This window comes from Oreochromis aureus, linkage group 3, assembly GCF_013358895.1.
Source record: "Oreochromis aureus strain Israel breed Guangdong linkage group 3, ZZ_aureus, whole genome shotgun sequence".
NCBI classification, from domain to species: Eukaryota; Metazoa; Chordata; class Actinopteri; order Cichliformes; family Cichlidae; genus Oreochromis; species Oreochromis aureus.
This window is the reverse complement of record NC_052944.1, coordinates 90985600-91009733: the sequence shown is the minus strand read 5'-3', so window position 1 is coordinate 91009733 and position 24134 is coordinate 90985600. Positions and strand designations below refer to the sequence as shown.

Here is a 24134-nt window from a genome sequence, read left to right as displayed (position 1 = left end):
AAGTTTGTGCTAGTGTTGCCATAGTTACTGTTGTGATCTTAGTTTTGACTTGTATTTTCACCTGTGTTGACATGTTTGTCTACTTTTTGTTTTTGTAGCTTTTAGCTTTCTTCATGATATATTTGAAAGGATTTTAATGTGTTCTGTGGTTTCATTCATGTTTTTGTGTGTTACTAATAATACACAGCTATTTGGGTTGAAAATGATAAATCCATGTAGGCAGGTATAGAAAAAGTAATACAAAATGAGAGAGACAAATCAAAATAGTAAGTGAACAGAACGGTCGAACCATTATTTATAGCGTTTTATAGATTAATTTCTTATTTAATAATATAATTTGACTTCAACAAATTTATATTTTGTCAATATTGACATCTTTGTTTGTTTCATTAGCTTAGCTAGAGTGAACCCATGAAAATAATTTCATTTTATTTATTTGAACTTAATTTGTGGTGTAGGTAATTTAATTGTATTTTACTGTTAATAAATGAATGAGTCATTTGTGTGTTTTGACACTGAGTGATAAATCAGGTGAAATTGCTACAGATCCATGAAAGTAAAGCTATTTTGACACTGAAGGTTTTTTTGTATCTTTAGTTTTGTATCCGTCTGTGTAAGTTCAAGGTCCATGTCAAAATCACAGGCATTCAAATGTAAAGGACCTTAAGTTATATGTTAGTTATGAGAATATTCATCAGTGTTGCGCTTATGCTTTATAGTAGAGTTTTGTTTAATAGATCACTTTTCACCAACGGCAGTAAAAGTTCCAATCTCAGCGTCCCTGCTCAGACATGAATTACGTATTTACAACCAGGAGAAAGACCTGGGTGTAATTAGCTAACTTATATTACTTGTTAAGTTACTTTGATGTTACTCTGAAATTATCTGAAACACACTGTCTCATAATAAAATCCTGAGGCTACAGCCTTACACCAACAAATCCCTCTCCTAATGAGGACACATGTGATCTTTCTCTTTGTGTTAGGTATGAACACAAAGCAATGAATGTGTGGCTGGAGTGTATCCCAGCTACCATGGGGCAAGATGCATGGTACACGCTGGAAAGGGCGCCATCCTGTCATTGGTTTAACACTGCGGTGTTGAACTCCAGGCCTCGGGGGCCAGTGTCCTGCAGGTTTTAGGTAACACCCTGGGTCAACACACCTGAATCAAATGATTAGTTCATTACCAGGCTTCTGGAAAACTTCAAGACATGTTCAGGCGGTTATTTACCTTTAAATCAGCTGTGTTGTATCAAGGACACATCTAAAACCTGCAGGACACCGGCCCTCGAGGCCTAGAGTTTGACACCGGTGGTTTAACACATAAAGACGAACAACCATTCACACCTATGGGCAATTTAGAATGACCAATTAAGAACCGGTTCTGTTCCCTGTGAAATAACATAACTAAACTGGAATTAATATAAAACGTTTACGGAATCCCACAAAACACACCTTCATTTCTTTTGCTTCAATGTCCCATGCGGAGATCCGTAGGATATGAGCGCCCCACGTGACCGCTTACAGCAAACCTCAGCAGAGTAGCGACAGCGGGAGAAGAGTTGCGCGTGCGCAGACATGGCTGCCGTCCTATGAAGCAGACCGAGCTCACACACAAAGTATCGCTCCTGTTCCTGTCGATCAAACACCAATAACACAGCGTTGCTGTTGCTTCTATCGACCCGCCGCAGCTGAAGCAGTCATGTGTTCACTTGAGTCTCTGAGAGAGTTCATACAGGAGAGGCTGACTGCTGTTTGTCAACAAATCTTCTGCGAGGTTCAGAAAACCATCGTCCAGTATGAGGAGGAGATCGAGCGTCAGCGCAGACTGCTGGATATCAGCCGGAGACCCGACACACACTCACACGGCTCAGGTACGGACATGTGTGCTGAGCTCAGGTTCCTCTCTGTTGATGAAGACATGAAAGCTCGTCAGCGTCTCCGGGATTTCTCTGATGTTAGCTGGGAGCAGAAAGCTGTTACCTTGCCTTGCTTATGGATTTTATTTCAGTCTAATTTGTATAAAATGTCAGACACTGGGCATCAGCTAAAGACTGCAGTCAGGTGTGTTTGGCTTTTCAATCAGTGCAGTTTGACTTCTGCTTCATCTGTGAGATTATTGTTGAACAGGATTAAAACCCTGAAAAGAAATAAAAGCCTTGATGCTGATAAAGCAGTGAGTTTGAGGCCAGCATGTTGTTCAGGTTTTTAAGTCTTGAGCTGCCCCTGATGTCCTCATATGTTGCTAAACATAAATAAAATATGTGACCTGAGGGAGGTACCTATTTCAATAGGATGGAGCTGCAGCGTATATGCAGCTGTAAGTATATGGTCAGTTCCCCCAACTGGGCAAAACACTATAAAAAGGAAAATCTTCATTGCTGTCTCCACTCAAGCTCACCACCACGGTGCATGCAAAAGCGGCAAGAAAAAGACGAGTTTCCGTGCAGCGCCTTCGCTGTCTGCAACGATATATTAAAAAAATAAAAGTAAACCACTCTAAACTACAATCAGTACACACATTGGTGCCTACTGATATAATGAAGAAAAACAACAAACAAATAAACAAAACAACATCGACAGCCACAGCTGTCACAATAATCTTCAGCTCTTCGCTGTCGAGTTAAACCAGTCTAAAACAAATTAAAAGACCTCGGGCTGCAGCCAATAATTCACCCAACCAAAGCAAAGCAGCAGCTTGGCAATCTGTAAATGAAAACAGGACATCACTTACACTGAACAGTTTACCACAGCAGGAATATCCCTGTTCACAAGTTAGGGTCACACCCTAATAAGTATCGGCAAGTGGTGGCGGAGTCCACTACACATTTCTCTGCAGGAATAAAACAGTGTTTCCTTCTAGAAGAGTGAATGTGGCATGTTATTTGTTTTCATTTTAAGGAGTTTTTTCATCATCTTTTTCTTTATTTCTCTCTTCAGAATTCCAACAGCTTCATGTTTGTGGGAAAGAGGAGCGTCTGACAGAACAGCAGGTCTTTAACCAGGAGATGATCTCCAGTGTGGACCAGGAGGACCCGGAGCCTCCACAGATGAAAGAGAGACAGGAGGAGGAACCCTGCGGCAGTCAGGATGGAGAGCAGCTGGGAGTGAAGCAGGAGGCTGACGGCGTCAGAACGGATGATGGGTGGCTCAAACTGCTGGCGACCATCTGGAAACCCGAGATAAAGCTGCACAGAATAGGTTTGTAAAACTGGGATGATTCACAGGAATAAATAAAGGTCTGAACTTAAATAAGCAGCAAGAATGCATCGCGTTTCTGTTCAACTCTGACACTGAACCTACATTGTCTAAGTCCAAGAAGACGATGAAGTCTGAAAACCAATTACGCTGCCTCAGTAACAGAGTTGATTGAGATATTAATTGTTCTTAAAAATTGTAGAAAGCACAGAGATATATTTCTTTGGAACAGAGATGGGAACAGGTGATTGTTTTGTAAGCCTCAAATCTTTATCCTCAAATCTGAAGTGAAGTCCCAAGTCTGAAACTAAGAATTTCAAGTCCTGTTTAGTCTTATTTGTTTTAATAATGTTGCAAATATATGTCAGATTTAAATAAATAGACCATGTGTTCTTTCAAAGATCTGTATTTTGGGGGTAAAATATAAAGTTTTCAAGTAAATAGGTTCAGGACTCAAGTCATTGGTGTAGAGGTCAAGTTACAAGTCTGAGAACATTTTTTTTCAAGTTAACTCTAAAGTTATAAAATTAATGACTTTTTGTCACACATTTTGCCACACTTACATGTTTCAGATCGTCAAACAAATTTTAATATTAGATTAAAATTAACAGAGGTTAAGTGAACTTAAAAAACTGTAAGTGAACATTGATTAAAGGAGAAAAGTTATCCAAGCCTTCCTGGTTCTGTGTGAAAAAGGAATAGCCCCCTTATTAAATGATAAGTTAATCACATCTTTTTGAAAGCTGAATCTCAGTTTCACTAAATAAGCTCATGAAACATGAATAGCAAACCCGCTGAATCAGGAAGTCACTTAAATAGAACCTTTCTAGAACCAAGAAACCAACACATGGTACCACAATATGTCTGTGAAGGGTCTCAATCATCCAGGTCATCGTAGTCTTTGCTGCTTCGGGACTTGCAACGCTGGTTGTGGTAAAATGCATCATGAATTCTGCTGTCTACAAAAACGACCCAAAGGAGAATATTCCGCCATCTATTAGAGACGTTCAAGCTTAACAGCACTTTGATTCTGCTGCAGGACAATGATCCAAAACACACCAGCAAGTCCACCTTAAGAAAAACAAAATGACGACTTTGTACTGGCCTAGAAAAAGTTCTGACCTGAATCCGATTAAGATGCTGTGGCATGACCATAAAAAGTCGGTTTGTCGTAAAGAAGGGTGTTGCCAAAACAGTTCCTTCACAGCTGTAACTGACTCATTGCCATTTAAATCCTTGACTGCAGTTGTTGCTGTTAAGGGTGGCCCAACCAGTTATTATGTTTAGGGGGCAATCACTTTTTCAAACAGGGCTGTGAAGGTTTTGATTTTTCACCTTAAAAAGGCAGTTCATACTAAAAACCCAGCCAGTCTGGTTTAATTGCAAGAATTCTGCAAAGATCAGTGGTTCAGATTCTCACTATGTAGAGACCTGCTAATCAGTCAGATCAGAATATATTTTCTCTGGTGTTTGTTGTTTTATATAAAAAAAAATTGTTTTCATTTTTCTCTTCAGACCTTCAACAACTAAATGTCTGTGAGGAAGAGGTGGAGGAGGAGGAGCCACTCACAAACCAGGAAAACTATAACGAGGAGAGTCACTCCAGTGTGGACCAGGAGGACCAGGAGGACCCAGACCCTCCACAGATTAATGAGGAACAGGAGGATCTCTGCAGCAGTCAGAAGGGAGAGCAGCTGGGAGTGAAGCTGGAGGCTGATACCCTGACAGTGACTCCTGCTTATGAGGAAAGTGACCACAGTGAAGCAGAACCAAACAGTGAGCAAATCTGTCACAGCTCTGCTGAAGCAGAGAGCCGAGATCAGGAAGAAAGTCAGCATGTGGACTCAGGGTCGCCTGAAAATGCAGAGGTGAAGAAGATCATACGTCGCAAAAAGAAAAGTGACAGTAATAAAGTCAAAGATCCTGCTCTGTCAGAGAGTCAGGGTCAAAGTGGGGCAATAAAAAAGACTGAACAATGTGACATCTGTGGGAAAAGTTTTCAGTTTAAATCACGCCTGATTGCACACGTGAGATGTCACACAGGTGAGAAACCGTTTTCATGTAGCACCTGTGGAAAAGCATTTGTGTTTAAATCCCAACTGAATAGACATATGAGACGTCACACAGGTGAGAAACCATATTCTTGTAGCACCTGTGATAAAACATTTCTCCTTAGATCCCTGCTGAATGCTCATGTAAGAGTTCACACAGGTGAGAAGCCATTTTTGTGTAGCACCTGTGGGAAAGCGTTCACTTCCAACGCACAATTGACCACACACACAAGAGTTCACACAGGTGAGAAACCATATTCTTGTAACACCTGTGGTAAAACCTTTAACTGTACAACCTACCTGACAAAACATGTCAGAGTTCACACAGGTGAGAAACCTTATCCTTGTAGCACCTGTGGGAAACAATTTAGTCAATGGATACACATGAATCGCCACATGAGGCGTCACACAGGTGAGAAGCCATATAGCTGCAGCACTTGTGGTAAAAGATTCCCTTACAAATCAGGATTGAAAGTTCACATGAATACACACAGGTGACACGGTTATGTGAAGGTTGCAGAATCTGTGGGAAAAGATTTTGTTAATGAGACGCGTCATAATTTATGTTGCTTAAAAATGTTATATTTAGAAAATGTGGGCCAGAGTCAAAGCAGCGTGTTGGTGGTAGAGCTCACACTGACCAGGAGTCAAATCATTGCGACACCCGAGTGAAAAGATGACCAATATTCAAATTAGCATTTTCTGTCCAGAGTAGTAAAAACTCTCAGCATTCTTTATGAAGTTCATTACTTTATTCTTATAATTGTATCAGACAAATCCTGATGTTACATTTAATGATGGTTTAAATTCAGTGTGCTCCGTTTCTTCGAGATTATTGTTCTGATCTGTTCTGAGCATTGTTCTTTGAGATCATAATACTGTTGTTTGTTAATGCAAGTTAAATTTGAAATAGAGATTTCATTCATTACATTTTTTGAAGTGTAATCAGTAACATATGAAAGCAGCATAAGAGAGAGCTCTCTCTTTTTCAGGTTTTCTTTAGAGAACATGCACCAGAAATGTCATTAAATTTGTGTTTGGTTGTTTATTTGTGTGTTGTAACAATGGTTTTTGACAATAAATCCTATACCATTGCAAAGCCTATTTACTTCTCTTTAAATCGAAGCACATTTATAAGGAACATTTTATTCATTGGTTGAGCAGCAGAGTTGAGGATGTAGATTGCATCCATGACAAACAGCTAATTCTGCTATTGTGTCATAATTTTTAGCTTCCAGAGACCAGGTGCTGACATCAGGTGCCTGATCTGCTCCTGACTAGCAGAATCTGTGAGCATGGACCCTGATACAGCAGTCAGATCTAGCAACTTCAACCTGTTATTCCACAAAACCAAGTTTCAGCATTATTTGCAGTGAGACAAAGTACTTTTTGTGCTTAGTTGATTTATTTCAGCAAAAAGCATAAAGTAATCAACTTGTACAGATACAGCAAAATCACTGTGAAGGAGTCCCCACCGATTACCGGCTAATGGGCCACTGTAATGATATCCCCGTCTATGACATGGAAGATGCAAGCATGACTGATGATGATGCTAAGAAAAAACTGTGGTAATGTCTTGTGTATTCAGTAGGGGGAGCAGTGTTTACATTCATTTACAGGCCTGCAACATTATTTATTTATAATTGTTCCATTTGTTCAGGAATCTCATTCTGACAGAATCATAACATTTAGACTATTGAAAACTCACAACAGCAGTCACCTCGTAGCACTTTACATTGTAAGGCAAAGACCCTAAAAGACCTTAATAATCAGATGAGCTGTAATGAAGAAATGCTTTTTCAACAGTGGGAAGGAAAAACTCCCTCTTAACAGGAAGAAACATCGAGCAGAACCAGGCTCAGGGAGGGGCGGCCATCCTCGATCGTATCAGGATAAACCCACGCCGTAGAAGAGAGCCTCAGATGAATAATAACTAATGATTAAATGCATAGAGGTTCATAAACACAGTGGGTGAATAGCGCTCAGTGCATCATGGGAATCCCCCACCAGCCTGCGCCTATTGAGGCATAACTAAAGGAGGATTCAGGGTCAGGGGCAGTTACAGCTACTTTTAATACTACTGATATTTATTTAGACTCTTTATCTCTGATTGATCTTTCTGAGTTAACTTCAATAATTACTTCCTCCGAATCATCAAGGCTGCTTAAAGAAGTCGTAACATTAATGAATGATTCAGTTCTACATATGTTGAATCTTTCCCTGTTACTGGACTCACATGTCCTCTACCAGAATCTCTAAACAGGTCTGCAGAACCAGCATCCCTACAGTTCACAGCACAGTGTGCGTGCTGTGGAGTGAGTTTGTATGTTTGAGTGTTTGGAACAGGGTTTTAATAGTTTTGCAATTTTCATTAGTTTTTATTTTTATTTAGTTTTGACTTCAGATTTTTAATTTTATAGTAGTTTTAATTAGTTTTTACTAATTGTTTGCTAGTTTAGTTTAGTTTTTATTTTTTTGAAAATCCTTAGTTTCAGTTTAGTTTTGATTAGTTTCAGTTATAGTTTTAGTTGTGTTTGCAATAATTAAGTGTAACAAAATCCCAGTTTAATCATATCAGTCATTCTCTTCTGCTTATCCTTGGGTATGTTGCTATTCCAGCTACCATACCCTGCACCCTGGACAGGTCGCCTGTCTGTCGCAGGGCTAACACGCAGAGACAGACAACTCACATTCCCACCTATGGGTTCTTTAAATAAATAAATAAATAAATTAGGGCAGATGAACAACCATTGATACCAGGCAACTATAAAATGTATATCTTGGCCGCAATGAGACTATTAACTCTTGCAGCACCGGGTGTTAAGGCAATTGACTCACACAGTTATGTAGATATCCCAGTCCTGTTGTCTCGGGATGCATCACGCTGCCTTACCTGGGGTTAGCTTCTGTTTCTGGGGATGAGGGTTGAATGTGCTCCCTTACCTTCTCAAGGTAAGCTAGGTTAGCCTTCTTGTGTGAGCTTTTCAAGTGCACTTTAAGGTTTGTGGGATTTTTTTCCCTTTAGAAATGTCCCTCATGATTTGTCTCGTTCCGCTACAAGACACTTGCTTTATCCAAAACACAGTCATATTCAAAGTAATCCCAAATTGGAAGCTGGTGCTTTCTCCAGACTTTTCCTGACATGATTCTGCGCGTGGACGGAGCACCAACACAGACGACTCGACTAACGTACTGCCACCTGCTGGCATAATGAGACACAGCAAGAAAAAAACCTGGAACCTAACCTTCTTTTTTACCGTTGACTATTGTATGACATGCACACATCAACGAAAACTAAACATATTTTTGCTATAAATTCAGTTAATTTTAGTTAGTTTTGTGAACACTCATTACAGTTTTAGTTAGTTTTCCTTTTTTCGCTTTTATTTTTATTTCCGTTAACGAAAATGTTTTTTCACTTCTAGTTTTCGTTATTTCGTTAGTTTTAGTTAACGATAATAACCTTGGTTTGGAACATGCTTTGTCCAGTCCCCAAACCTTTGACTCAGAAAACTGATCAGAGGTTTGCACAAACTTTAGTCAACCCCCCATTGTGCTCCAGTCAAATTGGATTAATTTAAAGTTTTTATCTCTGAAATAACTCTCTGGATAACTGCTTTTGTCATGTAATTAGATTGCACTGTCAGGCCTCAACCCTGACCTGAAAATTTCAGTGTTTCACCTGAAGGCTAAGCTTCTGCTCGTCTAGCTCTTAGGGTCACTGAAGCATGCAACTGACCACATAAAGCTGGAACTCTCTTAGGGGAAAAACTGAAAAATGAAACAACAAAGAAATAAAATTAATTTTTACTCATCAGATTATAACAGCTAAAAACAGGAAATTTGCATTAATTGGATGACCTTGTAGTGACTTCCACAGTCGCTAGAGGCCGGGGATGGAGCTTGCCTCTTTGCCTGACACGCTGTCAACTTATGCAATAATGTGAAAGGTGGAATTGTTTGCTTATTTATTAAAGTGCTTTGAGAGTTTACAGAGTAATGTGATCATCTCACGATTTGTACTCTTACAACGTCACAGGCTCTAATGTAACAAAGCAAAACATGTTGTGCAGCGGTCAACAAAAACTACGGCTACCCAGCCCTCCTCTCTGTCAAAATCAAACCCAGTGAATGACAGACTGACAACGCCCATTTATGTCACCGCTAGCACCCACGTGACTCCCATAACAACCAAACAAATGAAAACCCAGTGATCATCAAAATTCTATATATTTAGTTATGGCTCCTACAGACCTATATCAAATATATTCGAACCCAACAATAACACCTCTCACTATTGCCAATATTAACAAAAGTAAAAAGAGTAGGCCAAGTTATAAAAAAGGCAATGTGGCAAACTGTTGTAATAAAACTATTACAACAACTACCATTTGAGTAGAAAACGTTTTTTAACTGTAAAAAAACATATTTAACAAATTATTTTCATAACCTTTCTTAATGCATGCTCAATCACCCAGATAAGTAAAAACCCAAAAGTCTTGATCAAACACCACTGATCGATAGATTTTGATTGATTGCTGTGACAATTTGAATATTAATGATCACAAAGCTGAGGTTACAATGGTAGGAAAAATGACTTGTTGCCATAGTTATCCCTACAATTTTATGAGCTTCATAACGTGTTTCAAAATTCATCCTTTCTTGAATATTTGACAGCACAAAATACAAGTTACATCTTAGTGATGGAGAGCCGCTCCTGGTCAGCGGCTCAGTCGTACTGCAGGACATACCACACAGACCTGACCAGTATAAGAAGCAAAGAGGAGAAATCCAACATCACGCTCACGTTGAATGGATCAGGGGTTCAGTATGTGTGGATTGGTCTCTACAGGGATCCCTGGGCCTTCTGGTCTGACAACACAACCTCCACATTCACTAACTGGATGTCTGGTTAGCCTGATAACCCAAATTCAGTGGAGTACTGTGGAACAATGAATTTAATGTCAGGGAAATTGAATGATGGCAACTGTGGTGTCAGAGTCTATTTTTTCTGTTTCACAGGTGAGGTCCAGAATGCAAAAACTGTAAGATCCTGTCATCATGTAAAACACTAATGTTTGTGTTTTTATATGTGGTTCATTTTTTGCAGTGACAAAGCAAACAGTGGTGAAAATGAAGCTTCAGTCAGAGGCAGACATGCACAGCACAGAGATCCAGCAGCAGGTTTCACAGCAGGTCAGCAGTTCAGTCACAAACACAAACTTGACACAAGTTCAATCTATGCTTCATGTTTTTCATCATCTGCACATTTTGTCCAGCTGTCAGGCCTCATGCTGTCAGAAGGACTGACAGACTTCAGGATTCGATGGAGGAAAGTCCAGAGTTACCGTGACGACCGGATGAAGAAGCAGGATGTGGACGGTGACTGCAAAACTGAAGACTGACTGGATTGAACCACTTCATGTGTGAAGTTAATAACATGCTGTGCTGAGCTGTCTCATCCTTTAAATCTTTCAATATTTCAGAGTGTAAAGTTCCACCAACAGCTCATTTGTTCAGCTGCAGTTGTAGTTTGGTAGAAATTCTTTAATCAGAGGTCCACTCACTAGTTTTCCTAATAGGCTCTAGTCTCTTGTTTTGTTTTGCATCTTTTTCAACACTTTAGACACTGTCCGTCTGTGGACGTCACTGCACAGGCTTTGTCTGTGTGCAGTTTGTTAGGATCCATAGTTCTGTTTGATTGTGACAGCAACCTCTGCTGACTTACACAAATGATGGAGAAGAAAGTGAGGAGACTCAGAGATCACTTGAGGAGGTCAGGGAGGACAAGAAAACATTGTACTGTTTATGTCCTGTTTCTACTTCTACTGTTTAATAACTGTAACAGCCATGAATTCAGTTCAATTCAATTCAATTTTACTTATATAGCACCAAAATAAGTCACCTCGAGGTGCTTTATATTGTAAGGTAGACCCTACAATAATAAATTCAGAGAAAAAAAACACAATCATATGACCCCCTATGAGCAAGCACTTTGGCGACAGTGGGAAGGAAAAACTCCCTTTTAAGAGGAAGAAACCTTCGGCAGAACCAGGCTCAGGGAGGGGCGGGGCCATCTGCTGTGACCAGTTGGGGTGAGAGAAGGAAAACAGGATAAAGACATGCTGTGGAAGAGAGACAGAGATTAAACAACTGATTGAACAATTAACAGCTATCAATGAGACCATAACAGTCCCAAACCTTACCTGATATAAATGTGGATGATCGTTTTCAATGGAGTGCAGTTGCAAAGCATGCTGGATGTCCTCATATCTGACACTTTAATTTGACTGTTACTTTGGAGGCACAGACAAAGTCACAGTCACTCTAGTAAGTACTGCAGGTGGTGGGTAAAGTTTGTGCTAGTGTTGCCATAGTTACTGTTGTGATCTTAGTTTTTACTTGTATTTTCACCTGTGTTGACATGTTTGTCTATTTTTTGTTTTTGTAGCTTTTAGCTTTCTTCATGATATATTTGAAAGGGTTTTAATGTGTTCTGTGGTTTCATGCATGTTTTTGTGTGTTACTAATAATACACAGCTATTTGGTTTAAAATTATAAATCCATGTAGGCAGGTATAGAAAAAGTAATACAAAATGAGAGAGACAAATTAAAATAGTAAGTGAACAGAACGGTTGAACCATTATTTATTGCCTTTTATAGATTAATTTCTTATTTAATAATATAATTTGACTTCAACAAATTTATATTTTGTCAATATTGACATCTTTGTTTGTTTCATTAGCTTAGCTAGAGTGAACCCATGGATATAATTTCACTTTATTCATTTGAACTTAATTTGTGGTGTAGGTAATTTAATTGTACTTTTCTGTTAATAAATAAATGAGTCATTTGTATGTTTTGACACTGAGTGATGAATCAGGTGAAATTGCTACAGATTCATGAAAGTAAAGCTAGTTTGACACTCACACTTTTTTTGTTTCTTTAGTTTTGTATCCGTCTGTGTAAGTTTGAGGTCCATGTCAAAATCACAGGCATTCAAATGTAAAGGGCCTTAAGTTATATGTTAGTTATGAACATAGCTGGACTGGCCATCGGGCATACCGGGCATTTGCCCGGTGGGCTGCTGGCGATTTTCTGTTTTTATGGGCCGATGGATTTTTTATTTTTTATTTTTTAAGAAAGGGTATATGAAAGGTGGTGGATTGGCCAATTGGTCATGATCGACTCTGGGCTGGACCAATTACAGCCGAGGAGGCCAGATGCCCCCTCCCCCTTGTTTAGCAATCTTATAAACGAACTAAAGAAAATGGAGAACAAAAAAAGGAAAGGAGGTGTTTATGAAAATATCACTAAATCTGTCATTTATTAATTTTAATATTAATTTCTACCATGTGTTGTAGATAGTTCAGGAGGTTAACTCGACCAAGCAGTCTTTTTGTTTCCGCTGTGTACTGTTTAAAATCCAGAATAGGGAGGATGGTGTAGGTTTAAGTTTATTAGATTGATACATATATACCAACAAGGTAGTGTACATCAGAGCAGTTGTTTTCATGCAAAGGCTTTATGGTTTTTCCTATAGCGATTGACAGATCACGTGACTTTCGCGCATTGCATGCCAGGAACTCGTGGCAAAACAATCCAAGTACCGCATCAAATGCAAGCATTTGCAGCACCGCAAAACGTTCATTCTCCAGTTCCAATACCTTCTTGGTTTTTCTTTGCCGCACAAAAAAGGAATGTACAAAACGAAGGAGAACAATGCCGGTCCGTACAAAGACAGACTTGACGAAAAGGCAAAGAAAAGATACCAGGAAAAAATCAAAGGAGTGAAAGGGTCAGACCCTTACGAGCACACAGAGTGGACAAAAGACGTTAGCATGCTGCCCAACTTTCACCACGCTCAGATTTATAATTATATGGTTCTTGGAGTGAGTGCATACACTCATGAAGTTTTTAGTAACTTCAGGTCACTGCAACAAGCCCAGGTACAGTTTACCGACGGATGGGTACAGGACCTTGAAATACACCGTACGAAAGACCATCGTACAAACAAAGGTAAGTTTACCAGTCTCACAAATCATCGTCATAAATACACATTCGTTAACCGTTTATTAATATAACCTTTGAGCTCAACGGTAATTAATTAGTAGTGGAAATAATTTCTGGTACGCATTACAGAAATGTAGCAGTGACAATAATATTGTATGTTGTAATCGCACTGGACAATTAGTGATACAAAACAACTGTTTTATCCTGTGAATAAAAGTATATGTTTTTGTCAATGTACCGTGGTAATAACAGAAGCGAAACGCAATATTCTGTCAGGACAATTCACTATTTATGCACAATAAATAAAGAAGCATAGCGCGACAATTTCTGTTCAGCGTCAGACTTGCTTGTAACCTATATCACAAATTATGTTATGGAAAATGACGTATTAACTACTACAAAACACTGACCTTTGTGGGAATGCTTGGAGCAGACTAACATGTGAGCTGGAGTGTTCTGGGACGTTATATTTGGTATATCCAGACCATTCGTCGGCTCTTACTTAAAAAAATGGCTTAAACATGGCTTAAAAAAATTTCTCTTCAACGACGTAATCCGATAAAAAAAACCCATCTCTTTGCCCGTCGGCTTCCCGTGGCTGTCATGCGACCAGCTATTGCAGTTAATAATACAACAGCTTCTTGCCATTTTTGGGGTTTCTTTTTATCGCTGTGTAAGTGAGTTCAATTGAAAGCCTGCGTGCGCTAGTACCTCTTGCCACAAGTTCCCAGAATCCTTTGCGGTTTTACCCCTGAATGACGTCACATTTTCGATCTCTATCCTGGTGGGCCGGTCTCTAGTCAAAATGCCTGGACGGATTTTTTGTCCCAGTCCAGCCCTGGTTATGAGAATATTCATCAGTGTTGCACTTATGCTTTATAGTTCCAATCTCAGCGTCCCTGCTCAGACATGAATTACGTATTTACAGCCTGGAGAAAACCTGGGTGTAATTAGCTAACTTATACTGCTTGTTAAGTTACTTTGATGTTACTCTGTAAAATGATCTGAAACATGCTGTCTCATAATAAAAACCTGAGGCTACAGCCCTACACCAACAAATCCCTTTCCTAATGAGGACACATGTGATCTTTCTCTTTGTGTTAGGTATGAACACAAGGCAAAGAATGTGTGGCTGGAGGGTATCCCAGCTACCATGGGGCAAGATGCATGGTACACGCTGGAAAGGGTGCCATCCTGTCATTGGTTTAACACAGCGGTGTCGAACTCCAGGCCTCGGGGGCCAGTGTCCTGCAGGTTTTAGATAACACCGTGTGTCAACACACCTGAATTAAATGATTAGTTCATTACCAGGCTTCTGGAAAACTTCAAGACATGTTGAGGCGGTTATTTACCTTTAAATCAGCTGTGTTGTATCAAGGACACATCTAAAACCTGCAGGACACCGGCCCTCGAGGCCTAGAGTTCGACACCGGTGGTTTAAAACATAAAGATGAACAACCATTCACACCTATGGGCAATTTAGAATGACCAATTAACCTAACCCCATGTTTTAGGTTTAGAAAAGAACCGGTTCTGTTCCCTGTGAAATAACATAACGAAACTGGAATTATTTTAAAACGTTTGCGGAATCCCACAAAACACACCTTCATTTCTTTGGCTTTATTGTCCCATGCGGAGATCCGTAGGATATGAGCGCCCCACGTGACCGCTTACAGCAAACCTCAGCAGAGTAGCAACAGCGGGAGAAGAGTTGCGCGTGCGCAGACGTGGCTGCCGTCCTATGAAGCAGACCGAGCTCACACACAAAGTATCGCTCCTGTTCCCGTCGATCAAACACCAACAACACAGCGTCGCTGTCGCTTCTATCGACCCGCCGGAGCTGAAGCAGCCATGAGTTCAGCTGAGGCTCTGAGAGAGTTCATACAGGAGAGGCTGACTGCTGTTTGTCAACAAATCTTCTGCGAGGTTCAGAAAACCATCGTCCAGTATGAGGAGGAGATCGAGCGTCAGCGCAGACTGCTGGATATCAGCCGGAGACCCGACACACACTCACACGGCTCAGGTACGGACATGTGTGCTGAGCTCAGGTTCCTCTCTGTTGATGAAGACATGAAAGCTCGTCAGCGTCTCCGGGATTTCTCTGATGTTAGCTGGGAGCAGAAAGCATTTTACCTTGGGGAGTAATTTTATTCCATAGTCTAATTTGTATAAAATGTCAGACACTGGGCATCAGCTAAAGACTGCAGTCAGGTGTGTTTGGCTTTTCAATCAGTGCAGTTTGACTTCTGCTTCATCTGTGAGATTATTGTTGAACAGGATTAAAACCCTGAAAAGAAATAAAAGCCTTGATGCTGATAAAGCAGTGAGTTTGAGGCCAGCATGTAGTTCAGGTTTTTAAGTCTTGAGCTGCCCCTGATGTCCTCATATGTTGCTAAACGTAAATAAAATATGTGACCTGAGGGAGGTACCTATTTCAATAGGATGGAGCTGCAGCGTATATGCAGCTGTAAGTATATAGTCAGTTCCCCCAACTGGGCAAAACACTATAAAAAGGAAAATCTTCATTGCTGTCTCCACTCAAGCTCACCACCACGGTGCATGCAAAAGCGGCAAGAAAAAGATGAGTTTCCGTGCAGCGCCTTCTCTGTCTGCAACGATATATTGAAGAAAAAAAAAAGTAAACCACTCTAAACTACAATCAGTACACACAAAAGATGAGTTTCCGTGCAGCGCCTTCTCTGTCTGCAACGATATATTGAAGAGAAAAAAAAAAGTAAACCACTCTAAACTACAATCAGTACACACATTGGTGCCTACTGATATAATGAAGAAAAACGACAAACAAATAAACAAAACAACATCGACAGCCACAGCTGTCACAATAATCTTCAGCTCTTCGCTGTCGAGTTAAACCAGTCTAAAACAAATTAAAAGACCTCGGGCTGCAGCCAATAATTCACCCAACCAAAGCAAAGCAGCAGCTTGGCAATCTGTAAATGAAAACAGGACATCACTTACACTGAACAGTTTACCACAGCAGGAATATCCCTGTTCACAAGTTAGGGTCACACCCTAATAAGTATCGGCAAGTTGTGGCGGAGTCCACTACACATTTCTCCATAGGAATAAAACAGTGTTTTTTTTGAGAAGAGTAAAAATGGCTTTGAGCCTCTGCCAAACTACAGAAACTCAAGTGGGACATGTTCTGTTGCCTAAAAGGGGAAAACCACCGACCAGGGTCAGGTCCCAGTGTCAGGTCTCACCTGTCACATATAGTAAAAATGTAAAAAATCGAGTACAAAAAGAAGAATTTGAAGCAGCTATTCCAGAGAGTTTAGACTTTCAGTCTTTTTTTATGCTTTTGTGGAATCCGATTAAGAATAATTAAAGAGACTAAAACACCAAATACTTTTAATGATTTCATTATTACTATATTGTAATTTTTATTTTTGATGGCACAGCAGGGTAAAATTCCTGTGACACAAAATTGATAAATTCAGTCTACAGTGTTGTTAAAAAGTCTTTACCCCCCTTCCTGATTTCAGAGACTGCGTCTTCTTCTTTTGGTGTTAACTGGGCGGCTGGCATCCTTGTTGATGCATTGCTGCATCTTCTATTTCAGTCCATTATTACTCTCTTAAATCGTACTTCTCATTCCTTCGTCTTTCAGGATTTTGCCAAGCTTGAAACGACCCGTTAACGACCTATTAAATTAGTCATAGACAATTTTGATAGTCGGCGTAATCGTGACTAGTCTACTAATGGTGGCAGCCTTATTAGTTGGAAAGCAAAAATGAGCGAATGTGGCATGTTATTTGTTTTTATTTCAAGGAGTTTTTCATCATCTTTTTCTTTATTTCTCTCTTCAGAATTCCAACAGCTTCATGTTTGTGGGAAAGAGGAGCCTCTAACAGAACAGCAGGTCTTTAACCAGGAGATGATCTCCAGTGTGGACCAGGATGACCCCGAGCCTCCACAGATGAAAGAGAGACAGGAGGAGGAACCCTGCAGCAGTCAGGATGGAGAGCAGCTGGGAGTGAAGCAGGAGGCTGACGGCGTCAGAACGGATGATGAGTGGCTCAAACTGCTGGCGACCATCTGGAAACCCGAGATAAAGCTGCACAGAATAGGTTTGTAAAACTGGGATGATTCACAGGAATAAATAAAGGTCTGAACTTAAATAAGCAGCAAGAATGCATCGCGTTTCTGTTCAACTTTGACACTGAACCTACATTGTCTAAGTCCAAGAAGACGATGAAGTCTGAAAACCAATTACGCTGCCTCAGTAACAGAGTTGATTGAGATATTAATTGTTCTTAAAAATTGTAGAAAGCACAGAGATATATTTCTTTGGAACAGAGATGGGAACAGGTGATTGTTTTGTAAGCCTGAAATCTTTATCCACAGCTCTGAACTGAAGTCCCAAGTCTGAAACTAAGAATTTCAAGTCATGTTTAGTCTTATTTGTTTTAATAATGTTGCAAATATATGCCAGATTTAAATAATAGACCATGTGTTCTTTTAAAGATTTGTAGTATTTTGGGGGTAAAATATAGTTTTCAAGTAAATAGGTTCAGGTCGCAAGTCATTGGTGTAGAGGTCAAGTTACAAGTCTGAGAACATTTTTTTTCAAGTTAACTCTAAAGTTATAAAATTAATGACTTTTTGTCACACATTTTGCCACACTTACATGTTTCGGATCGTCAAACAAATTTTAATATTAGATATTAAAATTAACAGAGGTTAAGTGAACTTAAAAAACTGTAAGTGAACATTGATTAAAGGAGAAAAGTTATCCAAGCCTTCCTGGTTCTGTGTGGAAAAAGGAATAGCCCCCTTATTAAATGATAAGTTAATCACATCTTTTTGAAAGCTGAATCTCAGTTTCACTAAATAAGCTCATGAAACATGAATAGCAAACCTGCTGAATCAGGAAGTCACTTAAATAGAACCTTTCTAGAACCAAGAAACCAACACATGGTACCACAATATGTCTGTGAAGGGTCTCAATCATCCAGGTCATCGTAGTCTTTGCTGCTTCGGGACTTGCAACGCTGGTTGTGGTAAAATGCATCATGAATTCTGCTGTCTACAAAAACGACCCAAAGGAGAATATTCCGCCATCTATTAGAGACGTTCAAGCTTAACAGCACTTTGATTCTGCTGCAGGACAATGATCCAAAACACACCAGCAAGTCCACCTTAAGAAAAACAAAATGACGACTTTGTACTGGCCTAGAAAAAGTTCTGACCTGAATCCGATTAAGATGCTGTGGCATGACCATAAAAAGTCGGTTTGTCGTAAAGAAGGGTGTTGCCAAAACAGTTCCTTCACAGCTGTAACTGACTCATTGCCATTTAAATCCTTGACTGCAGTTGTTGCTGTTAACCCTTTAAGACCTACCATAGAACCAAGTCCGCCAGAGCTTATATTATATTTTTACATGCTGTAGTGCCAATTTTGGGAGCATTTCAAGTTGATATACATCAATACAACCATTATAGCCCAAATTTTAATAATATGTATGCATTAAGTGCATAGTAATTACATAAATTGCAAAAAAGTGCAATAAACTACAAAAAAATTGAAAATCGTTTTTGTTTTTTTAACACATGTTTCTAGTTAGAGAAATTTAAGGCTTATCCCTCAAAACTGTAAATACAAAAAAGTTGCACAAACTAGTTTCCCACCACAGGAAATTTATTTGAAGTGTCTTCATAGTTTTACTTTTGAAATACACCAATTTTTATATACTGCAGGAAAAAACGAAAATAAATATTATAGTGCAAATTTGCAAAAAAGCAGCATATGCATCAAAATAAACTATTTCCAGCTGTGCAATTTGAGTTCTAAGCATCCCAGAAACGACACAGAAAGTCATAAAGTCAAAGATAACTTTTAAAAACACCAGTATAGGCTCTGAGGCCCTGACGGTAAAAAAAACTGCATTTCCACGAAAATGACGTCACTTCCGGTTTCGGGCAGGTAATGGCGGACATGCGAAAGTTCGCGCTGACGTCTATTCCAACATAGGAAGTGTTATGAACAGCTGATCGGATCGGCAAAACGTGTTTCTGGAATATTATGTTTTTGTTGCTGCAAGCGCTTTTTATGCAGTTTTTGCAAAGCTATATGTGGAAGGAAACCGTGACCTAGAACAAGCTGATGGCATAAGATGTAAGTACAACTCCAACGGTTTCATATGTAAAAAAAAAAAAAATTATTGCTCTAGCTTACGTGGTTGCAGAGCTACCGGGATTTAAAAATAGTCACGCAAAACGGAGTGTGCCTGCTCCGACCGGTTTTAAAGGGTTAAGGGTGGCCCATCAGTTATTATGTTTAGGGGGCAATCACTTTTTAAAACAGGCCTGTGAAGGTTTTGATTTTTCACCTTAAAAAGGCAGTTCATACTAAAAACCCAGCCAGTCTGGTTTAATTGCAAGAATTCTGCAAAGATCAGTGGGCCAAATTCTCACTATGTAGAGACCTGCTAATCAGTCAGATCAGAATATATTTTCTCAGATGTTTGTTGTTTAATAAAAGAAAATGTTTTCATTTTTCTCTTCAGACCTTCAGCAACTAAATGTCTGTGAGGAAGAGGTGGAGGAGGAGGAGCCACTCACAAACCAGGAAAACTATAACGAAGAGAGGCGCTCCAGTGTGGACCAGGAGGACCAGGAGGACCCAGACCCTCCACAGTTTAATGAGGAACAGGTCGATCTCTGCAGCAGTCAGAAGGGAGAGCAGCTGGGAGTGAAGCTGGAGACTGATACCCTGACGGTGACTCCTGCTTATGAGGAAAGTGACCACAGTGAAGCAGAACCAAACAGTGAGCAAATCTGTCACAGCTCTGCTGAAGCAGAGAGCCGAGATCAGGAAGAAAGTCAGCATGTGGACTCAGGGTCGCCTGAAAATGCAGAGGTGAAGAAGATCATACGTCGCAAAAAGAAAAGTGACAGTAATAAAGTCGAAGATCCTGCTCTGTCAGAGAGTCAGGGTCAAAGTGGGGCAATAAAAAAGACTGAACAATGTGACATCTGTGGGAAAAGTTTTCAGTTTAAATCACGCCTGATTGCACATGTGAGATGTCACACAGGTGAGAAACCGTTTTCATGTAGCACCTGTGGAAAAGCATTTGTGTTTAAATCCAAACTGAATATACATATGAGACGTCACACAGGTGAGAAACCATATTCTTGTAGCACCTGTGGTAAAACCTTTAACTGTACAACCTACCTAAACAGACATGTAAGAGTTCACACAGGTGAGAAACCATATTCTTGTAGCACCTGTGATAAAACATTTCTCCTTAGATCCCTGCTGAATGCCCATGTAAGAGTTCACACAGGTGAGAAGCCATTTTTGTGTAGCACCTGTGGGAAAGCGTTCACTTCCAACGCACAATTGACCACTCACACAAGAGTTCACACAGGTGAGAAGCCATATTCTTGTAACACCTGTGGTAAAACCTTTAACTGTACAACCTACCTGAAAAAACATGTCAGAGTTCACACAGGTGAGAAACCTTATCCTTGTAGCACCTGTGGGAAACAATTTAGTCAATGGATACACATGAATCGCCACATGAGGCGTCACACAGGTGAGAAGCCATATAGCTGCAGCACTTGTGGTAAAAGATTCCCTTACAAATCAGGATTGAAAGTTCACATGAATACACACAGGTGACACGGTTATGTGAAAGCTGCAGAATCTGTGGGAAAAGATTTTGTTAATGAGACACGTCATAATTTATGTTGCTTAAAAATGTTATATTTAGAAAATGTGGGCCAGAGTCAAAGCAGTGTGTTGGTGGTAGAGCTCACACTGACCAGGAGTCAAATCATTGCGACACCCGAGTGAAAAGATGACCAATATTCAAATTAGCATTTTCTGTCCAGAGTAGTAAAAACTCTCAGCATTCTTTATAAAGTTCATTACTTTATTCTTATAATTGTATTAGAGAGACCCTGATGTTACATTTAATGATGGTTAAAATTCAGTGTGCTCCGTTTCTTCGAGATCATTGTTCTGATCTGTTCTGAGCATTGTTCTTTGAGATCATAGTACTGTTGTTTATTATTGCATGTTAAATTTGAAAGAGCGATTTCATTCATTACATTTTTGTGAAGTGTAATCAGTAACATATGAAAGCAGCATAAGAGAGAGCTCTCTCTTTTTTCAGTTTTTCTTTGTACATTTCTATAAGAAAACAAAAACATTATTACATTTAGAGAACGTGTACCAGAAAAGTCATTCAATTTGTGTTTGGTTGTTTATTTGTGTGTTGTAACAATGGTTTTTGACAATAAATCCTATACCATTGCAAAGCCTATTTACTTCTCTTTAAATGGAAGCACATTTATAAGGAACATTTTATTCATTGGTTGAGCAGCAGAGTTGAGGATGTAGATTGCATCCATGACAAACAGCTAATTCTGCTATTGTGTCATAATTTTTAGCTTCCAGAGACCAGGTGCTGACATCAGGTGCCTGATCGGCTCCTGACTAGCAGAATCTGTGAGCATGGACCCTGATACAGCAGTCAGATCTAGCAACTTCAACCTGTTATTACACAAAATCAAGTTTCAGCATTATTTGCAGTGAGACAAAGTACTTTTTGTGCTTAGTTGATTTATTTCAGCAAAAAGCATAAAGTAATCAACTTGTACAGATACAGCAAAATCACTGTGAAGGAGTCCTCACCGATTACCGGCTAATGGGCCACTGTAATGATATCCCCGTCTATGACATGGAAGATGCAAGAATGACTGATGATGATGCTAAGAAAAAACAGTGGTAATGTCTTGTGTATTCAGCAGGGGGAGCAGTGTTTACATTCATTTACAGGCCTGCAACATTATTTATTTATAATTGTTCCATTTGTTCAGGAATCTCATTCTGACAGAATCATAACATTTAGACTATTGAAAACTCACAACAGCAGTCACCTCGTAGCACTTTACATTGTAAGGCAAAGACCCTAAAAGACTAATCAGATGAGCTGTAATGAAGAAATGCTTTTTCAACAGTGGGAAGGAAAAACTCCCTCTTAACAGGAAGAAACATCGAGCAGAACCAGGCTCAGGGAGGGGCGGCCATCCTCGATCGTATCAGGATAAACCCACGCCGTAGAAGAGAGCCTTAGATGAATAATAACTAATGATTAAATGCATAGAGGTTCATAAACACATAGTGGGTGAATAGCGCTCAGTGCATCATGGGAATCCCCCACCAGCCTGCCCCTATTGAGGCATAACTAAAGGAGGATTCAGGGTCAGGGGCAGTTATGTACAGCTACTTTTAATACTGCTGATATTTATTTAGACTCTTTTTCTCTGATTGATCTTTCTGAGTTAACTTCAATAATTACTTCCTCCGAATCATCAAGGCTGCTTAAAGAAGTCGAAACATTAATGAATGATTCAGTTCTACATATGATGAATCTTTCCCTGTTACTGGACTCACATGTCCTCTACCAGAATCTCTAAACAGGTCTGCAGAACCAGCATCCCTACAGTTCACAGCACAGTGTGCGTGCTGTGGAGTGAGTTTGTATGTTTGAGCGTTTGGAACATGCTTTGTCCAGTCCCCAAACCTTTGACTCAACCGCTGCCACCCCCCCATTGTGCTCCAGTCAAATTGGATTGATTTAAAGTATTGATTTATCTCTGAAATAACTCTCTGGATAAATGCTTTTGTTATGTAATTGGATTGCACTGTCAGGCCTCAACCCTGACCTGACCAACTTAAGTGTTTCACCTGAAGGCTAAGCTTCTGCTCGTCTAGCTCTTAGGGTCACTGAGGCACGCAACTGACCACATAAAGCTGGAACTCTCTTAGGGGAAAAAATGAAAAATGAAACAACAAAAAAATAAAATTAATTTTTGCTCATTAGATTATAGCAGCTAAAAACATGAAATTTGCATTAATTGGATGACCTATATCAAATATATTCGAACCCAACAATAACACCTCTCACTATTGCCAATTGTTATGGCCCTGGGCATTGGAGGGAGTGAGACTGCCTTTTTGTGTTCATGCAAATCCATGTGTGCCATGACTTGTGGGTGATTGGTTACTGGGAGACCCGTGCCAACCCTCTTTTATGCAGAATGAAGTGTGCCAGACCACGCGGACGATTGGCTGCCCGGTGATCCCATGATGCTCCAAGAGGCAATCAGTGGCTGATCGTGCCCACCTGTGGCTACAAAAGGCTGGAGGTCCTTCACTCAGTGGCTGCTGCTTAGGACTGAACATGCAGTTTGCCCTTCATGGCTCCCTCTTTGATCTTTGTTGAACTTGTTCATAATACTGAACTTTGTCAAACCTTGGTGCATGCTTAAACTTAGCCTGATTAGAGTTTTGAGCTGCTAGCTTGATGTGAGTAGAGTTTTGTAATGCTGGCTTGGTTTAGTTAACCCTTAGCTTTTACTTCTGACTGTTTTCTTCTTTATGTAATAATTGTTTGCCCAGTGGTCTGTTGAACAGCCCTGTCAGTTTTCTGTTTACAGTTTGAAATTAAAACCTTTTACTTTACTCAGTTTTGTGTGGGGGGCTTGTGTATGTTAATCCTCCCCTGATGCCTTGCAGAGGGGGTCGTAACACCAATATTAACAAAACTAAAAGGAGTAGGCCAAGTTATGAAAAAGGCAATGTGGCAAAATGTTGTAATAAAACTATTACAACAACTAACACCTGAGTAGAAAAGGTTTTTTAACTGTATAAAAAACATATTTAACAAATTATTTTCATAACATTTCTTAATGCATGCTCAATCACCCAGGTACGTAAAACCCCAAAAGTCTTGACCAAAGACCACTGATCGATAGTTTTTGATTGATGACTGCGACAATTTGAATATTAATGATCACAAAGCTGAGGTTACAGCCTATTGTTAGTCTGTGGGCA

The 24134-nt window shown here is 39.8% G+C and overlaps 1 protein-coding gene across 1 annotated transcript; it reads left to right on the top strand.

Annotated features, from left to right (window-relative positions):
* The first annotated feature begins 1505 nt into the window (after window positions 1-1505).
* Window positions 1506-23870, top strand: LOC116321498. The gene is made up of 10 exons (XM_039602872.1): window positions 1506-1876; window positions 2943-3203; window positions 4716-5745; window positions 7502-7566; window positions 9929-10162; window positions 10362-10447; window positions 10531-10633; window positions 14919-15287; window positions 17095-17355; window positions 19795-23870. Exons 1-10 carry the CDS (start codon window positions 1705-1707, stop codon window positions 20910-20912), a joined length of 3699 nt encoding a protein of 1232 aa, XP_039458806.1. The 5' UTR covers window positions 1506-1704; the 3' UTR covers window positions 20913-23870.
* The last annotated feature ends 264 nt before the right edge of the window (window positions 23871-24134 follow it).